Here is a 27,391-nt window from a genome sequence, read left to right as displayed (position 1 = left end):
ATTTTAACCTTGACTGGGGGGAAGAGAACTGTTTGTAGCTATAACTTTCACACTGTGACCAACAGCACACCTCCCCCACTTTGCCCAAGGAAGTGGGAATTATTGTATTTGTTTCAATTTAACTGTTCCCACTTTGCATCGATGTGGAAGTCATCCTTGATCCTGCTCCTACAGGAATAGTCAAGCACAAATTGGCTCCATCTGAATGGGAACAAGACTGGTTTAGGCCTATTTGGGCTTTTTGAATAGGGTGTAGCCTGAGGTACGATAGCACAGTGAGCATGGGATCTCAGTCCTGGCATACTCGTTGCACATAGGGCATCGCACTGAGGTTCACAAAAAAGTGATGGGTGGAAAGCTTCAATTTTTTTCAGTGACTGGTAATTACTCCGGGCGGTATTCCAGTCCATCATTTTTTTGCCCACCATGCCACTGCACAGAGGAACAAGCCATCATAAGTAAATCAAGCCGAATCCTGTAGTAGAAGGAACAGTCTAGCTCAAACTTCCAGGCTAGGCGCCATATGAATAGTAACCTAATCAACCCAAGACCTCTTTCCACCTATTTGGGCCTCTTTGGTAAGGTGTAACTTGATTCCTATAACACAGTGAGAATGGAACCCACAAATGTGCACACTATAAAGCATTGCACTGAGATACACAAAAAAGTTATGGGTGGAATACTTAAATTAATATCAGTGACTGGTAATTACTTGTGGCTGCAATCCAGTCATTGGCCCACCATGCCACCACAGATAGGAACAATCCATATACAAATCAGGCTTGCTCCTGTTCTAGTAGGAACAGTCTAGCCTGAACTGCCAGGCCAGGCTCCTTATGAATAGGAACACAAGCAACCCAAGACCTGTTTACACCTATTCGGGACTCTTCGGTCAGGTGTAGCTTGATTCCTATGACACAGTGAGTATGGGACTCATATCTGGGCATACCCAGCGCAAATAAGGCATTAAGGCAGATATAAAGTGATGGGTGGAGTGCTTGAATTAATCTCAGCCAATGGTAATTACTTGTGAGAAATTGAGTTGTTGGTTGAAGGGGGTGAAACCATACTCAAGCAACAGACACAATCCTTGTCAGGATAAACCACAAAAAGTCACTAAATTAACCTGTGCTTAATTCTCTGGTAGTGTGGCACAAAAGCAGTGTGGCTCAACTTAGAGGCAATGTGTAAAGTATTTATGCAGCACACAAACAGTAATAAAGTGAAAACACAACACAAGAAAAATCCCACACCGTTGGACTTCGCCCTTTTTGCCTTCACACTCGTGTGAACCCATTTTGTTTGGCTTTAGGAACTCTGTGCACTTTACCACTCCTAACCAGTTCTACAGTGCTTGGGATCTCTACCTTAAACATGGTGAAATTGGCTTTTACCCAACTGGCACATTGAGTTTACTTGTTAGCCCCTAGTAAATTGCTACTACATGTACCCGGGGCCTGCTAATTATACGCTACTAGTGGGCTCGCATCACTTATTGATCCACCCACAAAAGTAGCACTCAAACATGTCTGAGGGCTGCCATTAAGGTCTGTGTGAGAAGTTTTAAAAAATGCATAGGGCAGGGCGAAGTATTTAAAAAGTTAACATGTAAGATTAGGGATTTAACACACCTAATAAAACGTTTTGGTGGATATTAGTTGCAGTTCACATGAAGGCCCACATTTACTAATTTTTCATACAATGCAGGAAAGCATCCACATTTTCTGTGCTGCCTTGTGCAATGGGACATTCATATTACAGTACTATATCTACAGATAATGGCTTGCTGCTGCTGTCATCCCCTGCTCCAGCACTCAAACAAGGATTTCTTGCATGACGCACAGCCTATCAGAGTGCAGAAGTGAGTGTGTGCTGTCTTGAATAGAGTTTGGACTGGAAGCATATACTTCCATTACAAATCCCTATGTGTGGACAGAAGGTTGCTATGCAATGGAGCACACATGCAACACATCCTTTCTTGAGAAATGAACACAACTCACCTTCTTTTGTGTTTGCTTTCATTAAGCTTTAGTTTAGTAGTTCAAGCATTGTCTCAAACCTATGGCTGATTGCGCTGAACCAACCCAGTAACAACCTTTGACACAAAGTGGTGTAACACATTTTTTGTGCAATGAAAAAAGCCTAATTAATGACTTGGCCTTACTGGCACCAAGACTTCAACATTCTCAGTTAACACAATTTCTCTTATTTTCTACTTTTTCACCTCTGAAATAATGATAATCAGTTGCTTTTTCATACTGTTACCAACTCATCTTCTGCTTTTCTCTATTCTTCAGTTTAGACATAGGTCACATATTTCTGCTAACATTTAACATATTTCTAATCTTTCTAAGCTCATTAATATTCTTTGGTAGCAGCCACATGATCAACAGGATAAAATATAATCACAACATTTATTTTCGGTAATCAGAGTTCAGGAGATATAGCCATTCAATTACACCAGGAGTCTGTATTATTATTACCTTGAACGTCAAAGAGCTTGCCAGTCCAGCAAATTGTTATATTGCATTTAACATAATTAAGGTTTCAATTATCTTAAAAGAAGATGCACAAGTTTCAATTGTTGAAGCACACATAATTGGACAATGGGTGGACACTATCCTCTCTCCGCCATCATGGGATGCAAAGGCCAAGTTGCTGACCCATGTCGCTAAACATTTACAATCAAAGTACTTTCAGAAAAGCAATGAAGAGGAATACAACCTGGTTGTCCTCATGGTGAATAAGAGCTTGCACTGCATTCATATCATTTACCATCCTACTGAGTGCTCCATCACACTCATATTACACCATGAGATCATTTTTATTCATATTCTTTAATATCACATATGTTCCAAGGAAAGTAAAAAATGGTTGTTCATGAAAGCAAACTAGCTGATTTTTTTTAAATCAGAGGAAAGATGCCAAACTATTTTTCAGTGTATCATTGATAACCGCTGAAAGTACATGGCATAAACATGGTCTAATCCAAAAAGAAGCCATAATGATATCTGATAAGGCCGATGAGGTGGCAATTAAATCAATTAAATCAGAAATGTGTAACTAAAGTCCTCAGCGATGACAATGTAACCCATCATCAGAGATTGAGTTGTCACTGTTTTATTTCTTCAACAAAATCAAGCAAATTGAACAGAAAAGTAACACACCTAGATCACAAGATCTTTTAGAGACAACATCACATACAAATAGAATTCTAATGGAGAGCAACAGAAAGTGTCAGCAGAAAACCTAAATAAATAAAAATCAAGTACTACAGACTCAAACCAAGTGAGAGGAACTTTAACCTTATTACATATTATGTAAATATCTGAAAATAACATGTATTTCAAATACTAACTTTCAATAAAGGGGAACTGATTACATCAAATACTAACATTTCATAAACAGTTGCTTATTTCTACCAAGCTCGCTTGCCTTCAGAATACAGCACCACACAAAGGAAAATCAAAAGCTATTATCATTCTTTTGATAAATTACACAAATTGTCATTTTGTTAGAGGAATACGAATCTTTATAGTATGTGCTTAAGAATGGGAAATGCCATATCCTGATAGACTTACAGTTGGCTTTTCATATCAGCAAGATTAGTAAATGTTTTAGATTCTAAAAATGTTTTTAAAGCAATGCTAACTGGGATTTAAAACAAAATAGAGACCCTCTATATTGAGGTATATGATAGAGTTTTGTGGAGGAAATCACTATGTTTGTATTCATATAAGTTATTAGAAGCTTGCATTTAGATCAAGACTATGGGCCTGATACAAAAACTGTGTTTTTGTATTACGCAAAGTAGTTCTAAAGTAGTACTACGTACTAATTACATAATGCAATTCACAAACCTATGGCTGAATATCTCCTTTCCCATCTCTCATATCTTTTCTATGGGAACACATGTAAGTTTACTAGTTAGTATTAAATGTCACAAGGTCCAAAGGGAAACTTGTGGTATGCTTGGCGGTGCTGCAGCGGCACTGACAGGATATCGCAGAATCACACCACTGCAACACCGCTGAGGGATCACAGATCCTCCGCAATTGCAGCCGTTCGACTGCCAAACTCCACATGGGGCGGTCGGCCTGCTGGTGCGGCAGTCCATAGGAACACCGTTTTCCTAATGAGGCCCCTTGTCTTTACTGTTCACATTTAGGGGCAACATTTGTATTTGTTCCAGCAATGCTGCATTGCATTGCATGAAGGTGCGAGAGCAGGACAGTGCCATATGTACAAAGATGTGATGCTGCTGCTCTCATCCGAAGCACTTGTGCACTTTCTGGCTGCCTTGCACAACACAGACACCTTTGCATCACAGTGCAAAACTGTCTTGGTAAGTCTAGCAGATTTAATCTAATACAGGCGTAGGTAGATAGGGCTTTACTTCAAAAGCATGTGATTGCCCATATACCACCAATGGGATGCCCTTTGTACTCAGATTCCCAGGCTGGAAAGTAAATAACACACCAACACTTTGCGTTTCAGGGCTATGGATTCATGTTTCTCTAATATAATAGAATACTTACTGCAACTAACTCAACAGACATTAGGTTTGTAAACTATGAACTCAGAAAAGACAGAAGTCCTCACACTCGGAACCACCCCGTCAGCATGGAACAACACCTGGTGGCCCACCGCACTCGGCAGCCCTCCGATCCCCACTGAACATGCCAGAAACCTCGGCATCGTACTCGACTCCTTTTTCTCCTTGAATAAGCAAGTCAACGCCATCGCATCCAGCTGCTTCAACACCCTCCGCATCCTCCGAAAGACTTTCAAATGGATCCCCTCTGAGTCAAGAAAGACAGTCACCCACAAACTCATAACCAGCAGATTGGACTACTGAAACGCCCTCTATGCCGGCATCAACAAATCCCTGCTTCGCAAACTCCAGACCATCCAGAACACAGCGGCCAGACTCATCCTCGGCATGCCACGCCATGAGCACATCACCCAACACCTGTGAGACCTCCACTTGCTCCCCGTCGAGAAAAGAGTAACCTTCAAGCTACTCACCCACACCTACAAATCCCTCCACAACTCCGGACCCAAATCCCTCGATAGAGTCTCCTTCCACATACCCAAAAGAAACCTCCGCTCCGCCGACCTCGCCCTAGCAGAAACCCTGCACATCTGCAGAGCCAGAGCAGGTGGAAGGGCTTTCTCCTACATTGCTGCCAAAGCCTGGAATGAACTCCCAGTCAACATCAGACGCTCCCCTACTCTGCACACCTTCAGGAAGAGCCTCAAGACCTGGATCTTTGGCTGAACGGGAGCTGCACCCCCCCCCCCCCCCCTCCGTCACCCAGCGCCTTGAGACCCTCACGGGTGAGTAGCGTGCTTTAAACTCCCTGATTGATTGATGTATATATACTGGAAGGTACTTTAGTAATTAATTTATTTGCAAAACGGCTTGCAGTCCTGTGCAAAACAAAGCCCAAGCATTTCTTTTCATTTAAAAATCAAAACAGGTCTCTTGCGTCTGACAGTAAGAAGATCAATGCTTTCATTTTGTGGTGTTAACTGACATTTACAAAGTGAGTCAAACAAAATGTCAGAAGAGGATAGGTTCTCTTAAAATGACAATAGATATTAAACGTACCTGCACACCACAAGAGAAGAAGGCTTAGAAGGCTTGAAAATGACAGTACGACAGCATGTTGATGGGACCATAGCATTTTGAGTGTCACTGCCAATTAAACACCTGCATAAAAAATAAACATTACATAAATGTACATTCTACTGTGGGCATGTAACTATTGTAAGTGCTGTACCACAATATATGTTTGTTACGTATATTACATACCAGCTTCTCAAACTTAAAAAAAACATAATTGCTGTGAGACAAATATTGCAATTACTCCACGGTTCTACTTAACACAAGAATATATTATTTACAGGCATGAAAGGACAGCAAGGACAAAATACAAATAGAGGCTAAGAAGAAAAGGGACCTGTGCATGAAGGTATTTTACAGTACCTAGAGCATAACTGCTGTAGCACTCGTTTTCGAACCCTCACATGCCTTTGTGAATTGGCCTCAAAACATCTCAAATGAGACTAAACGGGACTATTCGGAAAATAGTCATATACATTTAGCACAAAAACAAGGGATTTACTTATGTGGAGTTGGCCGTTTAAGGGCTGATTCGCAAAGATATGTAAGAGTATGTAGAAGAGTACTCCTTTAGTAATAGTTCCATGCTCCTAAATGCCTTTGTGAATCAACCTCATTGTATCTATTCAGCTTCTTTTTTTGGTACATTAAAATGTCTGGCTGGAGCAGCTTTATGTGATGCTATCAAAAGATATTGGGGTTCAAGCTAAGCCCCCTCTTAAGGTATTGCCTGTTTTGGTAAGCGCAAAATGATTGGCCCACATTCATGAGCAATTGGTTGCTTATAACTGTCCTCTGTGACATATGGGGCCTTTTTTGCAAAGGTATTGCGAGAAACTGGATTGTTGATTGGAGGGGGGAGGGACCCTACTCAAGCAACAGCCACAATCCTTGTCAGGGTGATCCACAAAAAGTCACTATATGTTATGTTATGTTATGTTATGTTACAGCGTTCTTTTATAGCGCACGGCTACTCGAAAAGAGTGTCCCGGCGCTTTCCACCTGCATCTCAGAATAAAAATAACACAACACAGCAAAAAAATGAGAAAAAGAACTGAAACTGAAGCAATAAGAACAGCCTAAAGATTAAAAAGCCAGGTCTTCAGGCTCTTCCTGAACTGGAACAAATTGACAGTGCTGCGCAGCGAAAGAGGAAGCGAGTTCCACAGCTGTGGGGCTTTGCAGCTGAAAGAGCGCCCTCCCGTGCGGGCCTTCCTCACCCGAGGGACCACCGCTTTGTAAAGGGATTCCGAGCGCAAGGAGCGGACTGGTCGATAGAAGGCTAGTCTCCGCCGCAGGTATCCAGCCCCTGATCCAAACAGGGCTTTGTGCATCAGAGTCAGGGATTTAAACTGGATCCGCTTCCGGACAGGCAGCCAATGTAGCGCCTGAAGCAGCCCGGAAGCTCGGGCTCGTCTACGCAGGCCAAAGATAGCCCGGGCGGCAGAGTTCTGTACCACCTGTAGGCGCTGAACTAGGTAATCAGGGAGGCCAAGGAAGAGGGCATTAGCATAATCAAGCCTCGAACCGACGAGAGCCTGCACAGTAATACGCCTGTGCTCCTCAGACAGCAGGGGCAGGAATTTACGGAGCATTTTCAAAATTCCATAACAGGTGCCAGCCAGACCCAGAATGTGTGTTCGCAGCGATAGCTGGTTGTCCAGCTTGACACCCAGGTTTTTAGCCACCAAGGAAGACTGTGCAGGAGGGCTCATGTCGGACGGCCACCAATGCTGCCACTCCGGATCAACACCGCAACCAAAAAACAGAACCTCGGACTTGCTCGAGTTGGCCCTTAGACTGTTCCGTTGGAACCAGTCAAAGACCAATGTAAGACAGTCCCGAATTCTCCCTCCATCAAACTCCTGGTCTTTCCCGCATGTGAAGAGGAGTTGCGTGTCGTCGGCGTAAGAGATGATCTGGGCCCCATATGCTTCCACCAAGGCCGCCAAAGGGGACATAAAGATGTTAAACAACGTGGGGCTCAACACAGATCCCTGTGGAACCCCAACTCCCAATGGCGGCATCTCGGCAGAGCTCTGGGAAACCCAGACCGTCTGGCGGCGGCCTTCAAGGAAGGATGTAAACCACCTGAGCGCCGTCCCCCTAAGGCCGATGTCATAAAGCCTCGCTAAGAGCGCCCTGTGGGGGACGGTGTCGAAGGCCGCCGATAGATCTAACATGACCAGCATCGCCCTCCCGCCGACATCAAGAGTCTCCCTGATGATCTCAGTGACCTCTAGCAATGCCGTTTCCGTACTAAAATTAGGACGGAAACCGGATTGAGATGGATGGAGCAGATTGTTAGCTTCCAGAAAGCGCGACAGGACACCGTGGACGTGTTTTTCCGTGATCTTCGTGAGGGCCGGAAGAAGTGAAATTGGCCTATAATTGGCCAGAACCTCGACGTCGAGACCCGGTTTCTTTAGGAGGGGGATCACCATCGCTCTCTTCCAAGAGCTGGGGACCCTCCCCTCCCTCAGCGAGGCGTTGAGGATGGGATTAACCAGCGGATTCACCACCTCCGCCATCCCAGCCAAAAATTTGGCGGGGCAGGGGTCAAGTGGCGAGCCAGATTTCAAATTGGCCAACAGCTGCCTGGACACATCGCTGGAAACAGCAGGAAAATCAGACAGCACCGCCGTCGGTGTGTGCGGAAATCCGCACCCAGCCCCGGTGACGCCGCTTCCATCCTCCGGTCCTTCCACAAAGGAGGCCTGAATCGCCTTGATCTTATTAGTGAAGAAGCCGGCCAGATCACCTGCCCACGTATCTGAAGAAACTAGAGGGGGCGATTGGGAACTAGGGGTCGTGAACTCCTTCACAATGGTGAAGATCTCCTTACAGGAGTTCGCGGATGCCTCGATCCTCCTAGCCAAATAGTCCCTCTTAGCTCCCAGAATGTCCCGATGGTAGGCCTTCACCACCGCCTTGTAGGCGAGTTTAGCCTCCCCATCATACAAACGTCGCCAGGCCCTCTCGGCCACCTTACATTGGCTGCGAGCCACACGAAGAGCCTCCGTAAACCATGGTGCAGATTGCCGTGCCACCGTGGATCGGAGGGCTACCTTGGGGGCCAGATCGTCCAGCCTATCAATGAGCCACCGCTGCAGAGCCTCAGTGTCGCTATCCAGATCGCCCGAAAGATGGCATGGGTGATCCAGAAGCGCCTGTTCCAGCATGTCAGGTGTCACTCTGTGCAGCGCTCTCGAGGTCGGTCTAGACAAGACTGAGGCACTGTTATCCGGCCGCGCACTCTCCAGCACCGAAAATCTGATCAGCCTGTGATCGGACCAGAGCACCGGCAGGGTGTCAACCTCCGTAAGAGGGACAGATGAAAACACCTGATCCAGGGTATGCCCCTTCTCATGGGTTGGCCCCGACACGAACGGTAACAATCCCAGTGGAGATGTAATATCCAACAGTTTGACCGCATCCGAGTCATCCGCTACGTCAAGGTGGAGGTTGAAATCACCAGCCATGACGCAGTGCTGTGAGGTCAGCACCAACTCAGAGACAGCTGTCTGCAGATCTTCCAGGAAGGAACCCAAAGGGCCTGGTGGCCTGTAGACCAACAACCCCTTCAGGGCCTGGCCCGGGGACAGTCTGAGCGTGAAGGCGAGCGACTCAGCGCTCCCGATGGAATTAAGAGGAAGAACTGAGCAGGAAACGCTCTTTTTCACCACTACCGCCACTCCCCCGCCTCTACCCTTCACTCTATCCTGCCGGAAGATATTGTACGCCGGAGGAATGGCTGAGAAGACATCCGGATTGGAAGCCTCTCCCAACCAGGTTTCGGTAAGTAGCAGGCAAAGGGGATTTTCCCTAACAAGGAGATCGTAAATATGCAGGGCATGGCAGCCTACCGACCTTGTATTCAGCAGCAAACAAAGATGCTGTGCGCCAGCCGTTGCAGGGCGAGGAACATTAACATGGGTCCAGAAAGGCGTCCAGCCACAACACGGACAACGGCGTTTACCCTTAAATCGCCCCGGGAAAACGAAACGGCAGGAGCTAGAGAGGCCCCGCAAATCCCGCAACATCACAGAGGTATAACAGATCATCTCAGCCAGTGTGTCACCGGACCAGCTTCCCCCACCGCCCCGTCGCCTCCGGGACGCTGACGGGCGCAGACGGGCAGGACTCCGGCACGACTCAGGCTAAGCGAAGGCGTCCACCTGCGCGTCACACTGCGCGTGAGGGAGCGACTTTAAATAGGCTCTCCAATCAGCCCTGAGCGTGCGAGTCCGCTCCAAGATGGCGGCCGCCGCTGGCTGAGGTGTCCCAAACAGAGATGGCGCCCAAAATGACCCCCAGGACCCGGACCCACCGAAATGGTGGTGCTTGGCAGGCAGAAAATGCCGTTTTTTAAATGCAGGTAAGGGGAGAGAGGGGCGCAGGCTACAGGCAAGCAGGCTAAAAGCAGAGAAAAATCAAACAGAAAAACGAACCTAAATACAAAAACCAGGCAGCATTAAAATACTCTGTGCTAGTATCAGCGCGAGTGCAGCGATGTGGTAGATGGTCTATACTAACCTGTGCTTAACCTTCTGGTAGCTTGGCACAAAAGTAGTCAAGGTTAACTTAGAGGCAATGAGTACATTATTTATGCAACACTTAAACAGTGATATAGTGAAAGAATTCCACAAGTCTAAAATCATATTGAAACCAAAACAACAAAAATCTGATTAGTAGAACCGGAGTTAGGAATTTTGAAAGTTTAAAGTGTAAAATAGCCCGTAAAAGATCAAAGTGCCAACCGTGGACATCAAGTCGCGCAAGGCCGGGGAAAAGTCAAAAGGTATGGCAAACCACATTGGAGCGCGGTTCGGGTACATGAGGTGAATTGAGAAAAGTCTTCACTTACCTTCAGACTTAGAAGAAAATGTAATGAAAAATATTTGACTAGGTAAAGTTTAGTAAGGCAAGGCATCCAGTGGGGTGTCTGAGGAAAAGACGTCATCTTGGGGAAGCCGCTGGGCCAACTTGTGGTGAAGATTTCTATGTTATAGCTTTTATGGAAGTTGAAACTCTTAAGCTGGACGCAGCTGCAAGCTGTTGCAAACGAGTGCTTCACGGGCCCAGAAACCCCTTCTGTAAGGAGCTGTTGAATAGTATTTGCTGCTGTGGGGAAGAATGCAGCAGGAGCTGCTGTGAAGTCAGTCAGTCAGTGGGCAGGTAGGATACATTCTCCTCTCGGTTTTCAGAGCACTTTTGATAGAAACTTTCTTCGTACCAAGTGTTGGATTTGGGCTATCTGGGCAAGTTTAGCACCACTGACAAGGGACCAGGACTGTGGGGGGACACCACTTGGAAGGTCAGGACTCACTCAAGCTGGGTCCAAGTGCGGGTTCAAGTTGGTTGGAGCCTTTTCTGTCCCTGAGGCTCCGATCAGGAGGCCAGCTAAATAGCCCTTGGAGTCACTCTAGATGTCTTGGGTTCAAGCAGTAAAATAATAATAAATAAAGGAGCTTGTAAAGCGCATGGTGACGCCATCTCGGCGTGTCCCCGCGCTGTGGAGTAAAGCAGATCTCAAGTAGAAAGGAAGGCATCTGAAAGCATAGGGTAGGCTTTAGGCAACAGGACAGTTCTCTTGGTGCAGCAAGAGAGTCGTCTGAAGTACACATCCGACCACAGGCAGCAGGTCCAGAAGTGAACTGAAGAGGGGGTCTGGGAGCACAAAGTTCATACCTGGTGCCCCCTTTGAAGTGGAATAAACGTTTGGAATCCCCTCTCCACCCAGAAGTGTCAAGAATGTCATGCCTCCCTACCCTGGTCCCAGTCTGTCTGCAGGTACAATAGGCTAGTGAGAAGTTCTTTGTGTGTGAGCTGAGGCAGTGTCTTTGAAGTGCAAGTAGGGCTAAACACAGCTATGCCCTCTCTCATCCCCAATGTGTGGCTAACTCGGAGCAATACACAAAGGCCAACTGCAACTAGTCATATGACCCAGGAAACAGGCTGCAGGCACCAAATGCTTAGGACAAGAAAATGTTAAATTTCTAAAAGTGAAAAAAAGAATGTGGTGTTGCACTCAAAGTGAAAGCAGTACTCAAAAGTTACCTCAAGTAAACTTGTTTTGTGCGCTTTCTGTGCACCCTGCGAAGGGGCATCACCGTCGTCCCAAATTATATATAAAGGAAGTATCTAGAACATGATCCTAGACACAGTGTGCACTACTGATGCCCCAAATTGGGAATAAACAATATTAGATATCAAACTTACAACATCTGTTCAAATGAGTATGGAACACCATTTCCCATCCATGGACTGGCAAACACATCACACTTAATTTTACAGCAGATTGCAATTCACAGCATGTCATATATGCAATTAAGTGTCCCTGAAGGCTCTTTTATGTCGGCAAAACCGAGAGGCAGATTAGAACAAGAATTACTGAGAACAAACGTTGAATCAGAACCCAGAACATTGAGTTCTCCTTTGGCAACTCATTGGATGGAGGCCAATCACACCTTTGCTCAGATGTGTTTCACCATATTATTAGAGACAGCGATACAGTTACCAGGCAGGGATTCAACTAAGACTCTATCACAACGTGAGACTTATTGGATACGATTCCTTGACACCCTAATTCCAAGGGGTTTAAATGACAAGATAGAATTTGCATGTTTTCTATAATTTCATTATTACTTATTATGCAGTATGATTTAACTCTCCGCAAGATTGTTGGCACCTATTGGTATGTCCTTATGATTTTACATCTCAATTTATTCATTTGAATTCTATGCTTTGTACCATATTTGTTGTCAAACCCGGGGGCGGCTCCTCCATGTGGGCGGAGGAGCTTCGTCCCACTGCTTTCTAGCAGTGCAAGAAGCAGAAACATAAAATGGTATTTTAAATACCATTTTATGTTTCTGATTCTTGCACTGTGGAAAAGCAGAAGGGTTTGCCTGGTTGGGGGCGGGCGGGTGGGCGGGTTTGCTGGACTCCAGGGGAGGAGTGGCTTGCCCACTCTGAGTGCACTGCCTGTTTGGTCAGCCCCAGGGATGACCAAACCAGTCATACGCACTCTGCATTTTCTCTATGTAGGCTGCAAGCAGCCTGCATAGAGAAAATGACCTCCCCGTAGATGCGTGTGGGGTGGAGGTCCCAGCCAAACACAACGCTGTCATTGCAGCCTTGTAATTGACTTAGTGGAGGGGAGGGAGGCTGCCTGTGGGACGGGCCGGCAAAGGTAAGTTAATTGAACTTTTCTTTTATTAATTGACCCCCCGCGTGACCCCTCCCCATGCGCCCTCCACCCCCCACCCGCAAGCCATACCGGCCGCAACTGGTCAAACCCGCTACTGCTTTTTTAAAACTTGAGCTAATGTGATAGTTGCCATTGAAAGTATATGTTTTTCTTATCTGTAATTTACATGCTACTATTAGACTTTTAATTCCTGTATCAGTCATAGGAGTAGTTTTATTCATTTGAGTGTGATGAGATTTACAGCATGGTTACACTTACCTCATATAGCACGGGTTTATTACAATACCACCGCCTTTATAGTTGAATGTTTAATGTTGAGGCCATTCAGATGTGGCTCGCAGCATGTTTTCTGTTACACCTTATGTCATTGTATTTTTGTATTGTATAAACCTGCACCCATGATAAGACGCCTTGAGCCTTTTTATTCGATCACTATTTCACTCATTTAATCTTTCTTCACTCACCTAACTTTTTTTTACTCACCTAACTTTGTTGTTTTAGCTGGTTTGTTCAGGCACGTGGTGTTTTTTCTATTTCTCTGATGGAAGACCACAATCCCTATAGTCCCATTTTTTGTAATATATAAACCATTGGGTAGACGCCATTCACGCTTTATGCACCAGATCTTGGCACACAGAGTTGTAGTCAGCGGAAACAGAACTGACGTAATTGGGGTAATCCAAAATCTGTTGTAGATTTGGTCATACTTAGTTAGCTGGTATTCAGTTGTACACACTTTTGATTAGTTTCTGGTTTTCCCCTTTTTTCCTTCTTTTCTGACAGTTTAATCCTCACATCCATCAAGGACAGTGTGCAGATTTTATTGGATTCTCCGTTGGTAAGACAGGTTTCATTTTTACTTTAGTCGGCAGGACACAGTGTTAGTATCACTGTTCACATTTTCATTCCGGTTTATTTGCAGAATTACATTCAGATGTATAGACACTGGCAGCTGGCGTTCATCACTTTTATTTTGACAGTGCAAGAAAACTTTTGAGGTATTTCCTAATACAGCGAACTTGAGAATCCAGGATTTCATTACAAATTAGTCCAGACATTCACTTAGTTTAAATTTAGGGAATTAGGCTTTTCACTCCTGGATTGACAATGCATGTACATAGTTAGTGTTTTCATGACGTGTCACTTTACCGTTGTAGTTTGTTTGAATTGCGGGCACGCACATCACTTCTTGATGGTATTTTGATTCCACGACCAATATCATTGTTTATTTTTGGCCACTTTTTTCCTTTTGGTTTTTTCCTTTTGGCTCTTACTTTGGTTGAAGGGTATTAAGATCAAGGAATGTCCGGCATAGCATGAGGCTGTATGAGTTTTCTTTTCAAATATTTCCCAATTATTAGTTACACAATTTTTGTATATATTTGTCTATTGATACCACTGATGAAGGGCTACAATAGAGCCCGAAATGCACTGGGATTCATCTTGAAGCTCGTTTCTGGAGAATGACAAGACTAGCCATCACAAACGAGAATCAATTGAAGAATCACGCTTTTGAGATTAAAATGATGTGAATTAATACAGCATTCTCGTGTATTATATTGTATGGATTTAAGTTGCTGTATTGTGTGATACATACACAGGGAACACATTGTTTCATCATTTTAACAGTTGTTGTAAGTTTAATATCTAATATATACCTGTTCTAGAAACGGGTAGATATGGTAATTGGTATAAATGTGGGTTTAGAGACTCCAGTGGGCTTAATGCATTTAAGTGTGCACTGTTGTGGTATCTGGTGTCAGACATGCCTTGCGGGCTGTTTTTGTTTTAAAATAAAACTGTGTTCAAATTTGAATTTGGAATTAAAAGTACTTCCAAAGTCCAAAACGTTTTATTACACAAAAGTCACCCCTCAACTCTGCCCTAGCTGCCCCAAGGGTGGGGTGCATTGTTATAAAAATCAGGGACAAAATAATATGTTTTATTTGCCCTAGTAGTAAAAAACAGCCATAGTTGTTTTTCCCTATTGTAGTACTGCTAGCCCCATAGCCTAACCTGAGAAGGCTATATTAAAATTAATAACATCTATCTTTGCTTGGGAGCTAGCTAGCAATATCATTTAGTGTCAAAATATTGGATACAATAAATCCAACAACTTGACATGGTCAGAATTAGTATAACTTTAACAGGGAAGTAGTTTAAGAATTTACTATCCTGAGGTTACCTAAGGCAGCCCTGTAGCAGCCTCTTCTGATTGGTCAACCTTTGGTAGCCTGAGCCAAGCTGCTCCCTGATTAGGTGTGAAGAGGCATGGGTCAGAATCAATACAGCCATTTGGACGGAGGTGATTTGCTCCCTGGAGAAGCAAGGGAGCGGAGGGGGGTGTGGAGATAGACTGGACTTCAAAGTCAAGAGAACAGTTGTTGAAGGACCCAGGGCAGCCACCAATTCCTTGATCCCCAGCCAGATGAAATCCCACCTAATAAGATTAGGAGCGGAGCTGGAAGGGGAGTGTAGTGAGTTGTTAACCGCACTTTTGGGTTGGGCTACACAAACACACACACACCAAGGAGAGATTTTCTCCTTCTTGATTTTTGTGAAAACAGGGCACTCTGGGTCAGTCAAAATATATGCCATACTTCTCAGGAAGTGATTATTGCAGAGAGAGGTAACTTTACCCCTATTGGTTTGGGTGTCCCCCCCTCTTGCCAGCACAACATGGAAGATACATATGGAAATGCGGTAGGAGCTCCTCACAACACTGCCAGGAACAAAAGAATAAGAAGGACTGCACCACAGAAGGCTTGAACTCAGAAAAACTGCACCTATTGCACTCACAAGGTTCCACAAAGAAGAGACTGTGCCTGAATCAAACAAAAAGGGATGGGATGGTCTCTCTAATCAGAAACAGGTACAACAGAGCTGGAAATAGTCACCTGCAAACCCAAAGAGAGGACCACACCAACTGATCAGTTACAATTCAATTCTTCCTGGACTGTCTCTAAACACTTGAACTGAGCTAGTGTACACTTGTTTTCCCCAAAGGAACCAAGAAACAACATGATCTGTGTGACGTCCAATAACTTTAAGAAATCCTCCATGCAGTAAAGATGAACTAACATTAGATTTATTGCATAGAAGAAACTCCAGCCACTGCCTCCATCTCTTCGCCCAGATAACTGACCATCACGGTTTTAGCTTTAGCAAGAAACATTCTACTCAGAAGCCACAAAAAGAAAGGGGAGTTTGTCAGGGAGACTGGGTAACACAACCCAGTCTATGGATAACTCAATTACTTTTTTAAACATTAGCACAATCTGCAAAGAAAGTAACATTCTGCAAAGTTTTGCAGAAAAGCTCAAAGAGAAGACTAGCTCGACATCGTGATTCAGGCTGCCAACGTCTAATAGTAAATCGGCCTGACCACGCTGGTTTGTCCAGCTGAAAACTCTGGAGCTCCTTGCTATCGATTTCAAGGACAAAGACTTCCAGAGACTTACCGAGGTATCGTGCTGCAGCAGGCTGCCATCATTGAATCGAATATGCTTTAAGATGTTTAGTGCTAGAATGCACAATTTTATATTTAATCTTTAAAAATTAATATATCCAGTTCCCTACATTGGATGTTTGTAATTTTGGTATCATTTGAAATAAAATAATATTTTCTATTATTATATGTGTTATGTCTTTTACTGAGTTACTGTTTTGGTGATATTAAATACTTTTCATATACCTATCTCCTAAGTTAAAGCTGCCTTCTCATTTGCCAAGCTTCCAAGGTTTGAGCAAGGGTTCATTTATTGAGACATGACTGGGCCTATTAGTGATTGTGGTATTATTACTAGCTGAAGGGAAATACCACTTTCCTGCTCACTCAAAGAGGGGAAAGAGTATGCCAAGGCATAGTTTGCCTTGATGTTTGTGACTGCCCACAAATGTACATAGTTGTGGGTATTCTTGAACTGCAATCTGACCATCTCTCACTATAGAAATGGGTGATGTCTGCCAATCTAGGGCTAGAGTAGCTCACCTTCCAGAATGGGAAGGGGGACTGATCGCACTCACGTGTGGGGGGAATGCGGAGAAAGGGCTTTCTCAATATTTTCCCATGGAGAAAAAAAAGTGTGTGCTTGCACAAGGGACTCAATTCCCCCTGCACAGTAATACCCTATCTAGAATTCTGCACAGGGTGAATAGAACTGCATGTGAGGTGTTAGATGACATTCCCAGAATTACACCTGCCTGGTGCCAATTTCTGGGAGTGTTTGTGTAAAGAAAAACACCTGTAAAAGTACATTCAGCCAAAGATGTAAAACTTTTTTCATACTTTTACAGATCTTTTTCGGGAACAGGAATAAAGTAGTTTAACCATTACACCAGCATATTTTGATGTAGCAGTCTGAGAAGTTGAGAATTGTGAGGGGTACAATCTTTTTTTGAGTGACCACTTCTCCTGTTGTCACAGCCATACTGTCAACACTGATCTTACCTTTACTTGATATAACAACAGAGAAAATGGAACATTAGTGGGTGTAGTTCTCAAACTAAGCAATTTCTGTTCACAGACCAAGCTCAAGCCCAAGAAGAAACAGAAACAAACCCAAAGCTAGAAGAAACCATCTATGGTTAGCTATCCATTTTGTGAGTTATTCTTGTTTTTGGCTTTTCTATAGCCATGCAGGGGAGTGATGCAGGCCTTTGCAGCCCAAGAGGTGCAGGGGAGGGGGGGGGGAATGCAGTCTTCAGTGGCCCCTTAACTTTTCAGGGTGCCCGTAGTCTGCCGAAGCCCCGATGAATATCTATGAGGTATGGGAGACTCAAGGGATCCTCTTCATATTCTGTCGGGGGCACCTACATTGTGTGTTATGCCACTGTAGCCAGGTGTGCTTAGTCTACATGGAGTTGGAACTAGAAGTGATGTCATTGCTCCAGAGAGGGTTCTGAAGTTGCAAAGCTTTTACCCAGCTGCTTCTGGGATGCGTACCTTTCTCTCCTGTAGTAGGAGAGTAGGTCACTAGAGCACCATCAGTCCTAAACAAGTTGAATGCACTCCAGAGGCACATGCCATTGTGGCAGAGAATAGGAACAGCAATGTCATGTCAATTATGGGCCCTTTGCCTTCCTTAACTCTGGGCCACCTGTTGTCTTGAAGCCCCTTGCTTCCTTTGCTCCTGGAAAAGCTATATGCCTACCTGATTGACTGTGGTAACTATCACTGAAGCTGGAAAGCTGATTAGCAAGACTTTATTCTGTAACAGCTTCACCCACGACGGGCAGTGACCAGCCGGCTCAGATCCCAGAAGAAACTGGAATCTTTGCCAACTGGTCTCTGCCGGCAAAGGCCTCATAATACAACAATACATATGAATGCCAACACCGAGTTGAATATAAACATGTCATGGTTTGGCTCCACCCAGGCCCACGAGCATGAAAGTGTGGGAATTGCCACAAGCCTCACTGCTATAGACTACATCACCATCTCCCCCGCAACAAAACAAAAAACATAAAATTTACAGCATCAGCAAAACCATGAACTTAAACTTTAAGGGAAAGAAATAAGGCACAAAAAGGAAAGCCAACATTAATACATTATAAAGTCCTTGAATTTACCGGGTTTCCTAACTTCGCGAGATATGGTGCATGCTGCTGCAAGTGTTAAAAGAACATAATCAACCGAATGCTGAACAAAGCAAAGATTCACCCCCACTCACAGAACTGGGTTTAATCCATCCTTTTTTTGCTCACCATGCCACCCCAGTTTAGACCCAGCCTTATGCAAATCAGTCTTTACCCTGCTCTTTATGGGAACAGTCCAGCCTGAACTGCCAGGCCAAGTCCTCCCTGCACCAGAAACAAGCATTCTGGGACCGGTTTCGGGGTATCACCCCTCATCAGCCAGGCTAGCTTGAATCTAGTGGCACAGTGAGCACTTGACCCAGGTCTGGGCATACCCTTTCCACTTAGGGTGACAAAAGCAAAATAAACAGATGATGGATGGAATGCTGAACAAGGCAAAATTTCACCCCCAGTCACAGATCTGGGTTTAATCCATTGTTTTTTTCTCACCACGCCACCCCAGTTTGGAGCCAGCAATATGCAAATCAGTCATGACCCTGCTCCTCATGGGAACAGTCCAGCCAGAACTGCCAGGTCATGTCCTCCCTGGACCTATAACAAGCATCCTGGCACCGGTTTTGGGGTTTCACCCTTCCTCAGCCAGGCTAGCTTGAATCTAGTGGCACAGTGAACACGGCACACACATCTGGGCGTACCCTACCCACTTAGGGCTACAAAAGCAAGTGGGTGTAGCCAAAAACAGTGAGGGCACTTTCAGCAGCACTGGTGATTAAATCACGACTCAGGGTGGTAACTTCACTGCCTCCTGCTGGTGGCAACCCTTGCGTCCAATCCAAGTCTAAACCAGAGCTTTTCTTTTGAATAATGATGTTGGGCTGCTGATGAGATACCCTCCCCGCATTCCACTAGCCTTTATCTTCAAATAACACTAAGCCTTAACTGACCCTGTCCACTTTAGATGGGGAAGAAAAAATCGACTCCTCTTTGCTCACCATGATGGGTGTTGGGATCAGACATAATCCCCAACCTTGGGGAAAGTGGCATGATTGTGAGTGTTGTTACCAGTCTGTGTCATTTAAGCCTGTTTCACCTCAGCCCTAGGTATAACCTTCTCCTTAAATGTCTCACCAACATCAGTATCCTTGATGGCTAATTTGTCCTTTAACCAGGTTGGGAACAAAACAGAACGGAATTTCCTCCCTCTCAACATAAGAAATGGGGTAACTCCTGTGGTGCAATACAGTGTTGTGATGTACTCCCACACTTTCTGCCATACAAACTGTTTCACTTCCAACCCAGCTGTAATAGCTGTTTGCACACCTTCCTTTATTACCTTGTTCCCTCTCTCCACCAAACCATTGGGCGACGGTGAATAGAGAGCAACCCATAGGTGTTTGACATCATGTTAGAATAGAAATTGGAGCATTTGCTCTGACACAAAATGTGACCCGTTGTCAGTAACTAAAGATCTGGGAGATACTTCTGTTGAAAATATTTGTTCCAAGAATTTAGTAGCAGTGTCTGTAGAGGAAGAGTTTACAAAAGAAAAATGTAACTACTTAGAAAAATAGTCAACCAAAAGAATGATATACCTCATATCCCTAGGCAAATTAACATAATTTCCTGAAAAATCAAGACCTAATTTGTCCCAGGGTGAGTCAGGAATGGGAACTGGATACAGGAGTTTGGTTAACTTCCAATGTTTGTCTCACACTAGACATGCAGGGCAATTCTCCAATGTTAACTTTACCTGGCTATCTAAAGCAGGCCACCAGTAGTGTTCCTTGATGTTCATGCATGACTTATTGGTGCCTAGATGTCCCTGATGTGCTTTAGAAACTATGAATGGGTGCATTCTGGAGGGGGCATATGTAGATCACCTCTCAAAATCAGCCCATCAGCCAATGAGAGTTTGCTGGCTAGCTGTGCATATATTATTAAATCACCTTGTAAACATCTAATAACATGCCAACCTTTAACCATGTATGTGCCAACTTGTTTCAGCAACTCATCCTCCTCGCATGCTTTTAACCAGTCAGTAGCTGTAAATATGAAATCACTATCTTGCAAAGCTTGAGTAGTATCAATGGAAACAACACATTCTATATGATCATTGTCCTTTTCCTCATCAAACTCTGGCAGTGGTATGCAGGCAGGGCAGTCTGCTGTGAAATTCTTTCCTCCAGACTCATGATTAATAGTGAAAGTTTACTTGTGTAGTTTCAAGATAAAAACAAAGGGTTTACGATCTGTATGCAGTTCTAACCACCTGCCCAAACATACATCTTAAATTTTTGAACTGCCTAGATACATTCCAGTGCCTCACATTCTATGGTACTGTACTGTTTCTTAAAGTTTCAGTGGAATCTGGAGGCGAAAGTGTACGTTTGTTCTTTACCACCTACCGTTTGACTCAAAACAGCACCTAGCCCTTGAAGGCTGGAATCCACTGAGTTAATCGAGGTACAGTCTTCTCTGAATGAAGACAGTGCTGGTGCTTGCACAATCAAATCTTTTAACTTTTCAAAGCAGTTTTTACTTTTTCAGACCAAATACATTTCTGACCTTTCCTAAGTAAAACTCTGAGAGGTTCCACCTCTAAAGATTATCCTGAATCAAGACCTAAGAAGGAGCAACGGGCATCACAGTCTGTAGGTGCAATTGGCTTCACTAATAAAAAATGTGGTTTAATACTAGATTTTGATATGGTGTGCCCCAAATATTCAAACTCTTTGGTGGCAAATGTACATTTATCCTTTCTGACTGTCATGCCCCTGTGCAATAGGATCGACAACACCTTGTTGAGAATTATATTATGTTCCTCTAGAGAATATGCAAATACCAATATGTCATCCTAGTAGGCCTGGTCCCCTTTTATGTTAGTAACTTTTGAAAGACGCTGGCAGCTGGTGCCAGCCCAAAAGGCAGCCTAAGATTTTTGTAGGCACCAAAGGGCGAAACAAAAGCTGTCAGTTAACGAGAGGCCTCATCTGAAGCAATCTGATTGTAGGCCAATCACAAATCAATGACTGAGAACCACTTGGCACTGCCTAAGTTAGCTAGCATTTACTATATCCTAGGTAGGGGCTTGCAGTGCACCAGAATGTTAGCGTTCGAGTTTCTCAAGTCAGCACAGAGCCTGATCTCACCTGATCTGTTTTGTGCGACTATGATCGGAGTCACCCACTGGGACGGCTCTACAAGTTCTATGATGCCTTTAGTGCATAAAACTTTGACAATCGTTTAAGCTCTTTCCTGACAGACAAAGGAATCTGTTGCACTTTGTGAACAAAATGTTTGGCATTGGGTCTGACTCTGGTATGGTGGACAAAACTCTTAACAGACCCAACCCATCCAGATAAATGTTCCTAGTATTTATCTATAGTTGTCTCTATTGGTTCCTCCAAGGTACATATCGACTTCTCAGGTATGTCACCTAGCATAACTGGAGTGTCTGAGCCAGGAACCAGGTATAGACCCATTTTGGCTAGGTTCTGCCAGCCAATAATGTTCTCATCTTTGATAGCAACATAGACTTTGTTGATGGTTTCTCTACCCAGACACTGTATCTTGGCCATAAAGAAACCCAGCATATCAATGGGTTTCTCACCAAAAGCATTAGTATTAATATCGGGTGTAGATTGAACTTTCTCTTGACCCCATTTATCATAGAAAGTTGTGTCACGGAGGATAGTAATTGGTGAGCCAGAGTTCGTCATAACCTGTAAGGAAAAATCATCAATTAAGGCATCACAAGTAGGACCTTTTACAACTGTGCACACCATATTTCAATCAACAGTCAAAACTACATTGCTGATAGAATCTGTGCACGAGTCAACTTCCACATTAATGTTGCTGACATGCACTGGAGCTTTTCTACTCCTGCACACCAATTGGAAGTATCCTAATTTCTTACAAGACATCTAACATTTGCCCACTGCGGGGTAACCAGTATAGTTGCTAACATAGTTCTTGGATCCACATTGGTAATAGTATGTCAAGGCCTGTTACATATTTCCTCTCTGTACAAAAGGCTTTCCTCTACCCAGAGATGTGCGAAAAAGTATCATTGGCTTGTTCTGGAATTGTGCTTGACATCAAACAGACACAGGATTTAAAACGTTTGAGGATATTAAAGATACCGCTGTGCTCGTGGCCAAGTCTAACACCTTATTAAGAGTGGAGATGCGACAACTAATTAGACATTTCTGGATCTTCCTGGAAGCACAATTAAAAATGAACTGGTCATGAATATATGTGTCTACATTGAGACCAAATTCACATGTGGCTGCTAAAATCCTGAGAGCCGCTACATACTCCTCTACCTCTTCTTCAGGAAGTTGGTTGTGTTTAACAAAATGATGTCTTTCCAAAATGATGCTTGGTTCCTCAGCAAATTGTTTACGCAACCTTTCAATGGCTTATAAGAATATATTCCATGGATCATCCCAAGACTGGCCATGGGGCCTCACCACTGGTGGCAAATTGTGAAAAATGTGCTGAGCAGTCAGACCCAAACTACCATACAAAAGTGTGAATTTACGTTCAGGACGGTAATTGCCTGCGTCAGTAGCCACTAGCTGGTTTTCAAATAAAAGAAACCAATGTGCCCACTTTATGGTAGGTTGCCAGGAAAAGACAAAAAGGGAGGAGGCTGCATAATTTGTTGTGGTGTGGCCATATGTCAGAAAAAAAGTGGCTAAATTAAGGAACACTGCCAGCAAAAGTACATATATGGCTAAATAGAAAAGTAGAAAAACAAATTAAAGAGGAGTAAGAGAATAAAATGAATAAGTCACTGTATTTACAAAGTATCTGGATGCATAAAACAAACAAAATTAGTATCACTAGGGCACAAGAAGCCTCCGCTGCACAGGTGGTAAATCCATAGGTTACCAAAAGAAGCGCTGATCGAAATTCCCTCTTGTGTATATGATTGGCAACATGAACTGTATTTAAAGCATTGAAGTAGGCCAATTCAAGATGGCCGCTGCGTGTGAAGTCACGGCGTTGCCTGCTGAAAGGGAAGTTGTTGCCAAGCAACAACTTGACAGAAACTTACCGCAGTGACTGCTGGGACACTCCTCCAAACTTGCCGCAGGGGTGGCTGAGGCACGCAGGCATTTGTCTCACGGAAATGAACGCAGAAGTGCACACTCACAGTGCAGTTCAAAGGCAACAAATTATAAGTCAAAGAATTCCAGAAATAAAGAAAAACAAAATCCAGGTGCCGAAGGGCATCGGTGGGTGAAGAACAATCTTATCACTGGAACTGGAAAGCTGATTAACAAAACTCTATTCTGCAACGATGGGCAGCGACCGGCCAACTCAGATCTCAAAAGAAACTGACACTGTCAGCCTGGAATATTCGCTAACCGATCCCTGCAGGCACAGATCTCATGATACAACAATACATTTGAATGCCAACATTGAATTGAATTTAAACATGTTGTGGTGTGGCTCGACTCAGGCCAACGAGCATGCAAGTGTGAGACGCACCACGAGCCACACCGCTATGCACTACATTGCCTCAACCTTGGTGCTGTGGCAAGGCAGCAAAGTAGTGTGGCAATGCAAGAAGCTAGCACCTAGGGGCCCCAGGCTGAAGGGCAATGAGGAGCAGTACAGTGAAAAGGATTGCATGTCACTTGGGAGTGTGGCCTGAGTGAGGTCACTGCCAGTGTGAACACATATTGAGCTTGAGAAAATGTTTTTCTCTTTCCTCAGAATGTGTGGTTCTTCCTCAATATAAGTACCAGCTCATACCCTCCTCATTTCATACCTCACCTGCCACTGGTTTCTTTCTAGTGAGTATAATAGTTGTGTTGCATGCAACCCAGTAAGATTGTGGTAAATTACAGCATCTTTTCATGAAGGGAGTGGGAAGGATGGATTAAGAGAGATTCAGCAGACAGTATTTAAAATGTGGTACATTTAGGTTCAACTGCCTTGCATATTCTTGATTTACTGGCTCTAGTCCCTGAGATGGAGAATTTGAGGATGTCCTAAGTCAACAAAGGAATGAAGGTCTTCTTTGATGTTGAGAGTAGATTAATTGATTCTCATTGGTATGATTCCTGATTGGTGACTGGGGATGGCTTTTTTCCAGTGTGAAATAGGATCAGTCATATGCATTTATCACTCCTGAGTTTGCTGGGAAAGCACAAATAGAAATAGGCAGTGACTTAATATTTGCAGTTCTATATAATGTGAAACACACAATTTCTGTGAGAGTGCTTTATATAAGGACATATTACAACTGCTTACAAGCAGTTCACATGGGAACGGTTTAATCAAGTTACAACAAAAGCACAGATTTTGCATTCTTATTATTATTATTAGCATTTGTATAGCGCGAACAGCTACCTCCGACGGAGGTGTCCCGGTGCTAGCATCCATCCAGTGAGGGGGGAGGGCCAAGAGGGAGGCCTATAATGTTAGACGGTACAAGGGAGGCCAAACAGCCACGTTTTAAGGGCCTTCCTAAAAGGTAATTCTGCCCTTATCTGATGCAGGGAATTGAGCATTATATTCCACAGCGTAGCCGTTCTTACAGAGAAGGCGCGCCCTCCCAACCTCGCTTTTCTAAAGCGTGGAATAGCTAGGAGGTTCATGTTGCTGGATCTAAGAGTTCTGGCATTCTGGTATTTTTGGAGCCTACGTCTCAGATAGAGTGGGCCAACCTCTCTAAGAGCTTTGTGGGCTAGGACCAGAACCTTGAACATCACTCTCTTCTTCCCCGGCAGCCAATGTAGGCTTTGCAAATGGGGGGTGATGTGATATCGTAAGGGTACATTTCTAATTAGTCTGGCTGCAGCATTTTGGATCCTTTGAAGTCTCCTCATGAGATAGTCAGGGAGAACAATGAAGAGGCTGTTAGCATAATCCAGCTGAGAGGTGATGAGAGCATAGACCACCGTCTTCCTGCATTCCATAGGAAGGAAGTGGAGACATCTGCGCAGTGCCTTCAGTTTCCATGATTAGAATAGGCACCAAGGCGAGAATTATCGGGTCCGGGGAAATTGAGCCCAAGACCCGCCGAGGCGGGGATTGAACCCTGGTCCGGGCCAGACCTCTGCATCAGGGTCTGCGCTCTAACCATTGAGCCACACTTCTCCAGATCATGACCTCACAAGAAAATCAGAGAGAGTAATCTAGACTACATCTTTCATCTTAAATGAAGATGGCTGACTCCTGTAAACATTGTTCGTTGATTTCTGGAGCCATGGTAGATTGAAATAAGTCACCAGTATTTCAATTTTGTATACAAATGATGGCTTCCTTGCATGGTTTGGGGGACCAGGACATTCCAGATATGTAATCTGTACCACTGCTTAGCTGTTGTGCCCATCATTTGATGGGCACAACAGCTAAGCACCACCTCAAAACTCTATCCTTGGTGGTGGTCATTCAACCTGTGTAGGCCCAGAAGAAGTGACATCCCACATTCTCTAGTGGTCCATCCAGAACCATAAGCAGCCAGATGTTGGGTGCAGTCAGTGAATGGAAGAGATGAGGGGGTGTTTCAGTGCAGGAGATTTGTGGAGCTCCCAGTCACACAGGATTGTGCACCTCAGAAAGCATCTAGAATGCGTATCTTACTATGGTGGCCTACATATGTGAATTGAGAGGGAAGACCCGATTTTGTGTTGGGTTTAGATGTTGGATTTCTCACCTTCAGCAGAGGAGATATTATTGTGTAGCTGTGTTTTTCAGGTACACAGGGTTTGTTGGGATGGGGTGCTTCTGGGACAGTCTACCAACATATCTTCTTCACCGCCTGACAATTATTCAGAGCGCTTCAGCTCAGCTGATTCTGAAGATTCCAGCCCACTCTTCTGTTGCGGCCTCCTTATGCAGTCTGCATTGGCTGCCCATTGTTAGCTGCATGAAAGTTAAAGTCCTAGCAGTCACCTATTGAGCATGTGAAAAAAGGCCCCTGCCATCTAAGGAAAAGATTGCATCCCTACCATCAAAAGAGATCACTATGCTCCAATGGACAAATACTTCTACATGTACCTAGGGTCTAGAAGGCAAGAAGAGGTGGTCGTTCCTTTTCCTTCTTAACCACCAAGCTCTGGAACTCCTTGCCTTCAACTCTTCGCGCCCACCAAATCAGCCTTAAATAAACTCCTGAATACCTATCTGCCCTCCAATCTCAGAATTTCCCAACCCCCATTTACTGATAAGGAACCACAAAGATTCTGATAACGAAGCCTCAGCTGGATCCTTCAACCTGATGGCCCGCCTGACACAGGGTTCAAGCTGAGGAAGAAACCTCTGTGCACATTGGACCATTGTACCATTGTTTTCAATTATTTTTCAAGAGCAAACTGTTGCTTCTGGTGTTTATTCTTGCCAAACAATAATGTTTGCCACTTTAACAAACTTCAACATTTTACTGTTGCCTATGTTTACAACTTGACTCTTTTGAAATGAGCATTGGCCCCATTCCAGCTTTATGGGTTGCCATTACTGTTGTAAATTCCTTTTGGAGTGGCCTTTGTTTATCTGACTGCTGCAGTTTCACAGTATTCCAGATTGTGTCCCTTTGAAACTGTTCTGTATTAAGTTATCCTCTTTTTACTATGCAGGCAATGAAGAGTAATTATATATGTCCATTGCAATATAATACATAAATCAAAAGCTTCAAGGATGTGAATTCATAAGTAGACAATTCTGCAAAATAATTTTATCATGGACTTGGCTACACCTTTGGTTCTTTAATAAAGTTTGCCCAGCAAGAAAACAGGGCTTCATCATGTTTAATTTGCAGCACAGTTGTAACACTTTTGTTAAACATAGGTGGAATACAATTTGGGTTTTAGGTATCAGATGCTTAGAACGGCCACAGGACAAGCAAGATTTTCAAGATGCCCCAATATGGGCTTCGACTCCCATATTGGGGCATCTTGAAAATCTTTTCCGGGGCCTATCATAGCCCATACAGGATCTACACATTTTGGATGTTCCCAATAAATGTTATTTAAAATCCTGCTTGTCCTGTGGCC

The 27,391-nt window shown here is 44.1% G+C and overlaps 1 protein-coding gene across 1 annotated transcript in view; it reads right to left on the bottom strand.

The window, feature by feature from the left end:
• Nucleotides 1–27,391, bottom strand: part of HHLA1 (HHLA1 neighbor of OC90) — a 310,979-nt gene that overhangs the window by 172,880 nt on the left and 110,708 nt on the right. The window contains exon 2 of the mRNA XM_085603780.1: nucleotides 5,615–5,716. Coding sequence (XP_085459906.1) covers nucleotides 5,615–5,690 — 76 coding nt within the window. The 5' untranslated portion in view covers nucleotides 5,691–5,716. The remainder of the gene's footprint in view (nucleotides 1–5,614; nucleotides 5,717–27,391) is intronic.

The sequence above is a fragment of the Triturus cristatus genome, chromosome 5_1 (genome assembly GCF_964204655.1).
Source record: "Triturus cristatus chromosome 5_1, aTriCri1.1, whole genome shotgun sequence".
Classification (NCBI taxonomy): Eukaryota; Metazoa; Chordata; class Amphibia; order Caudata; family Salamandridae; genus Triturus; species Triturus cristatus.
This window is presented reverse-complemented; position numbering and strand designations above follow the sequence as displayed.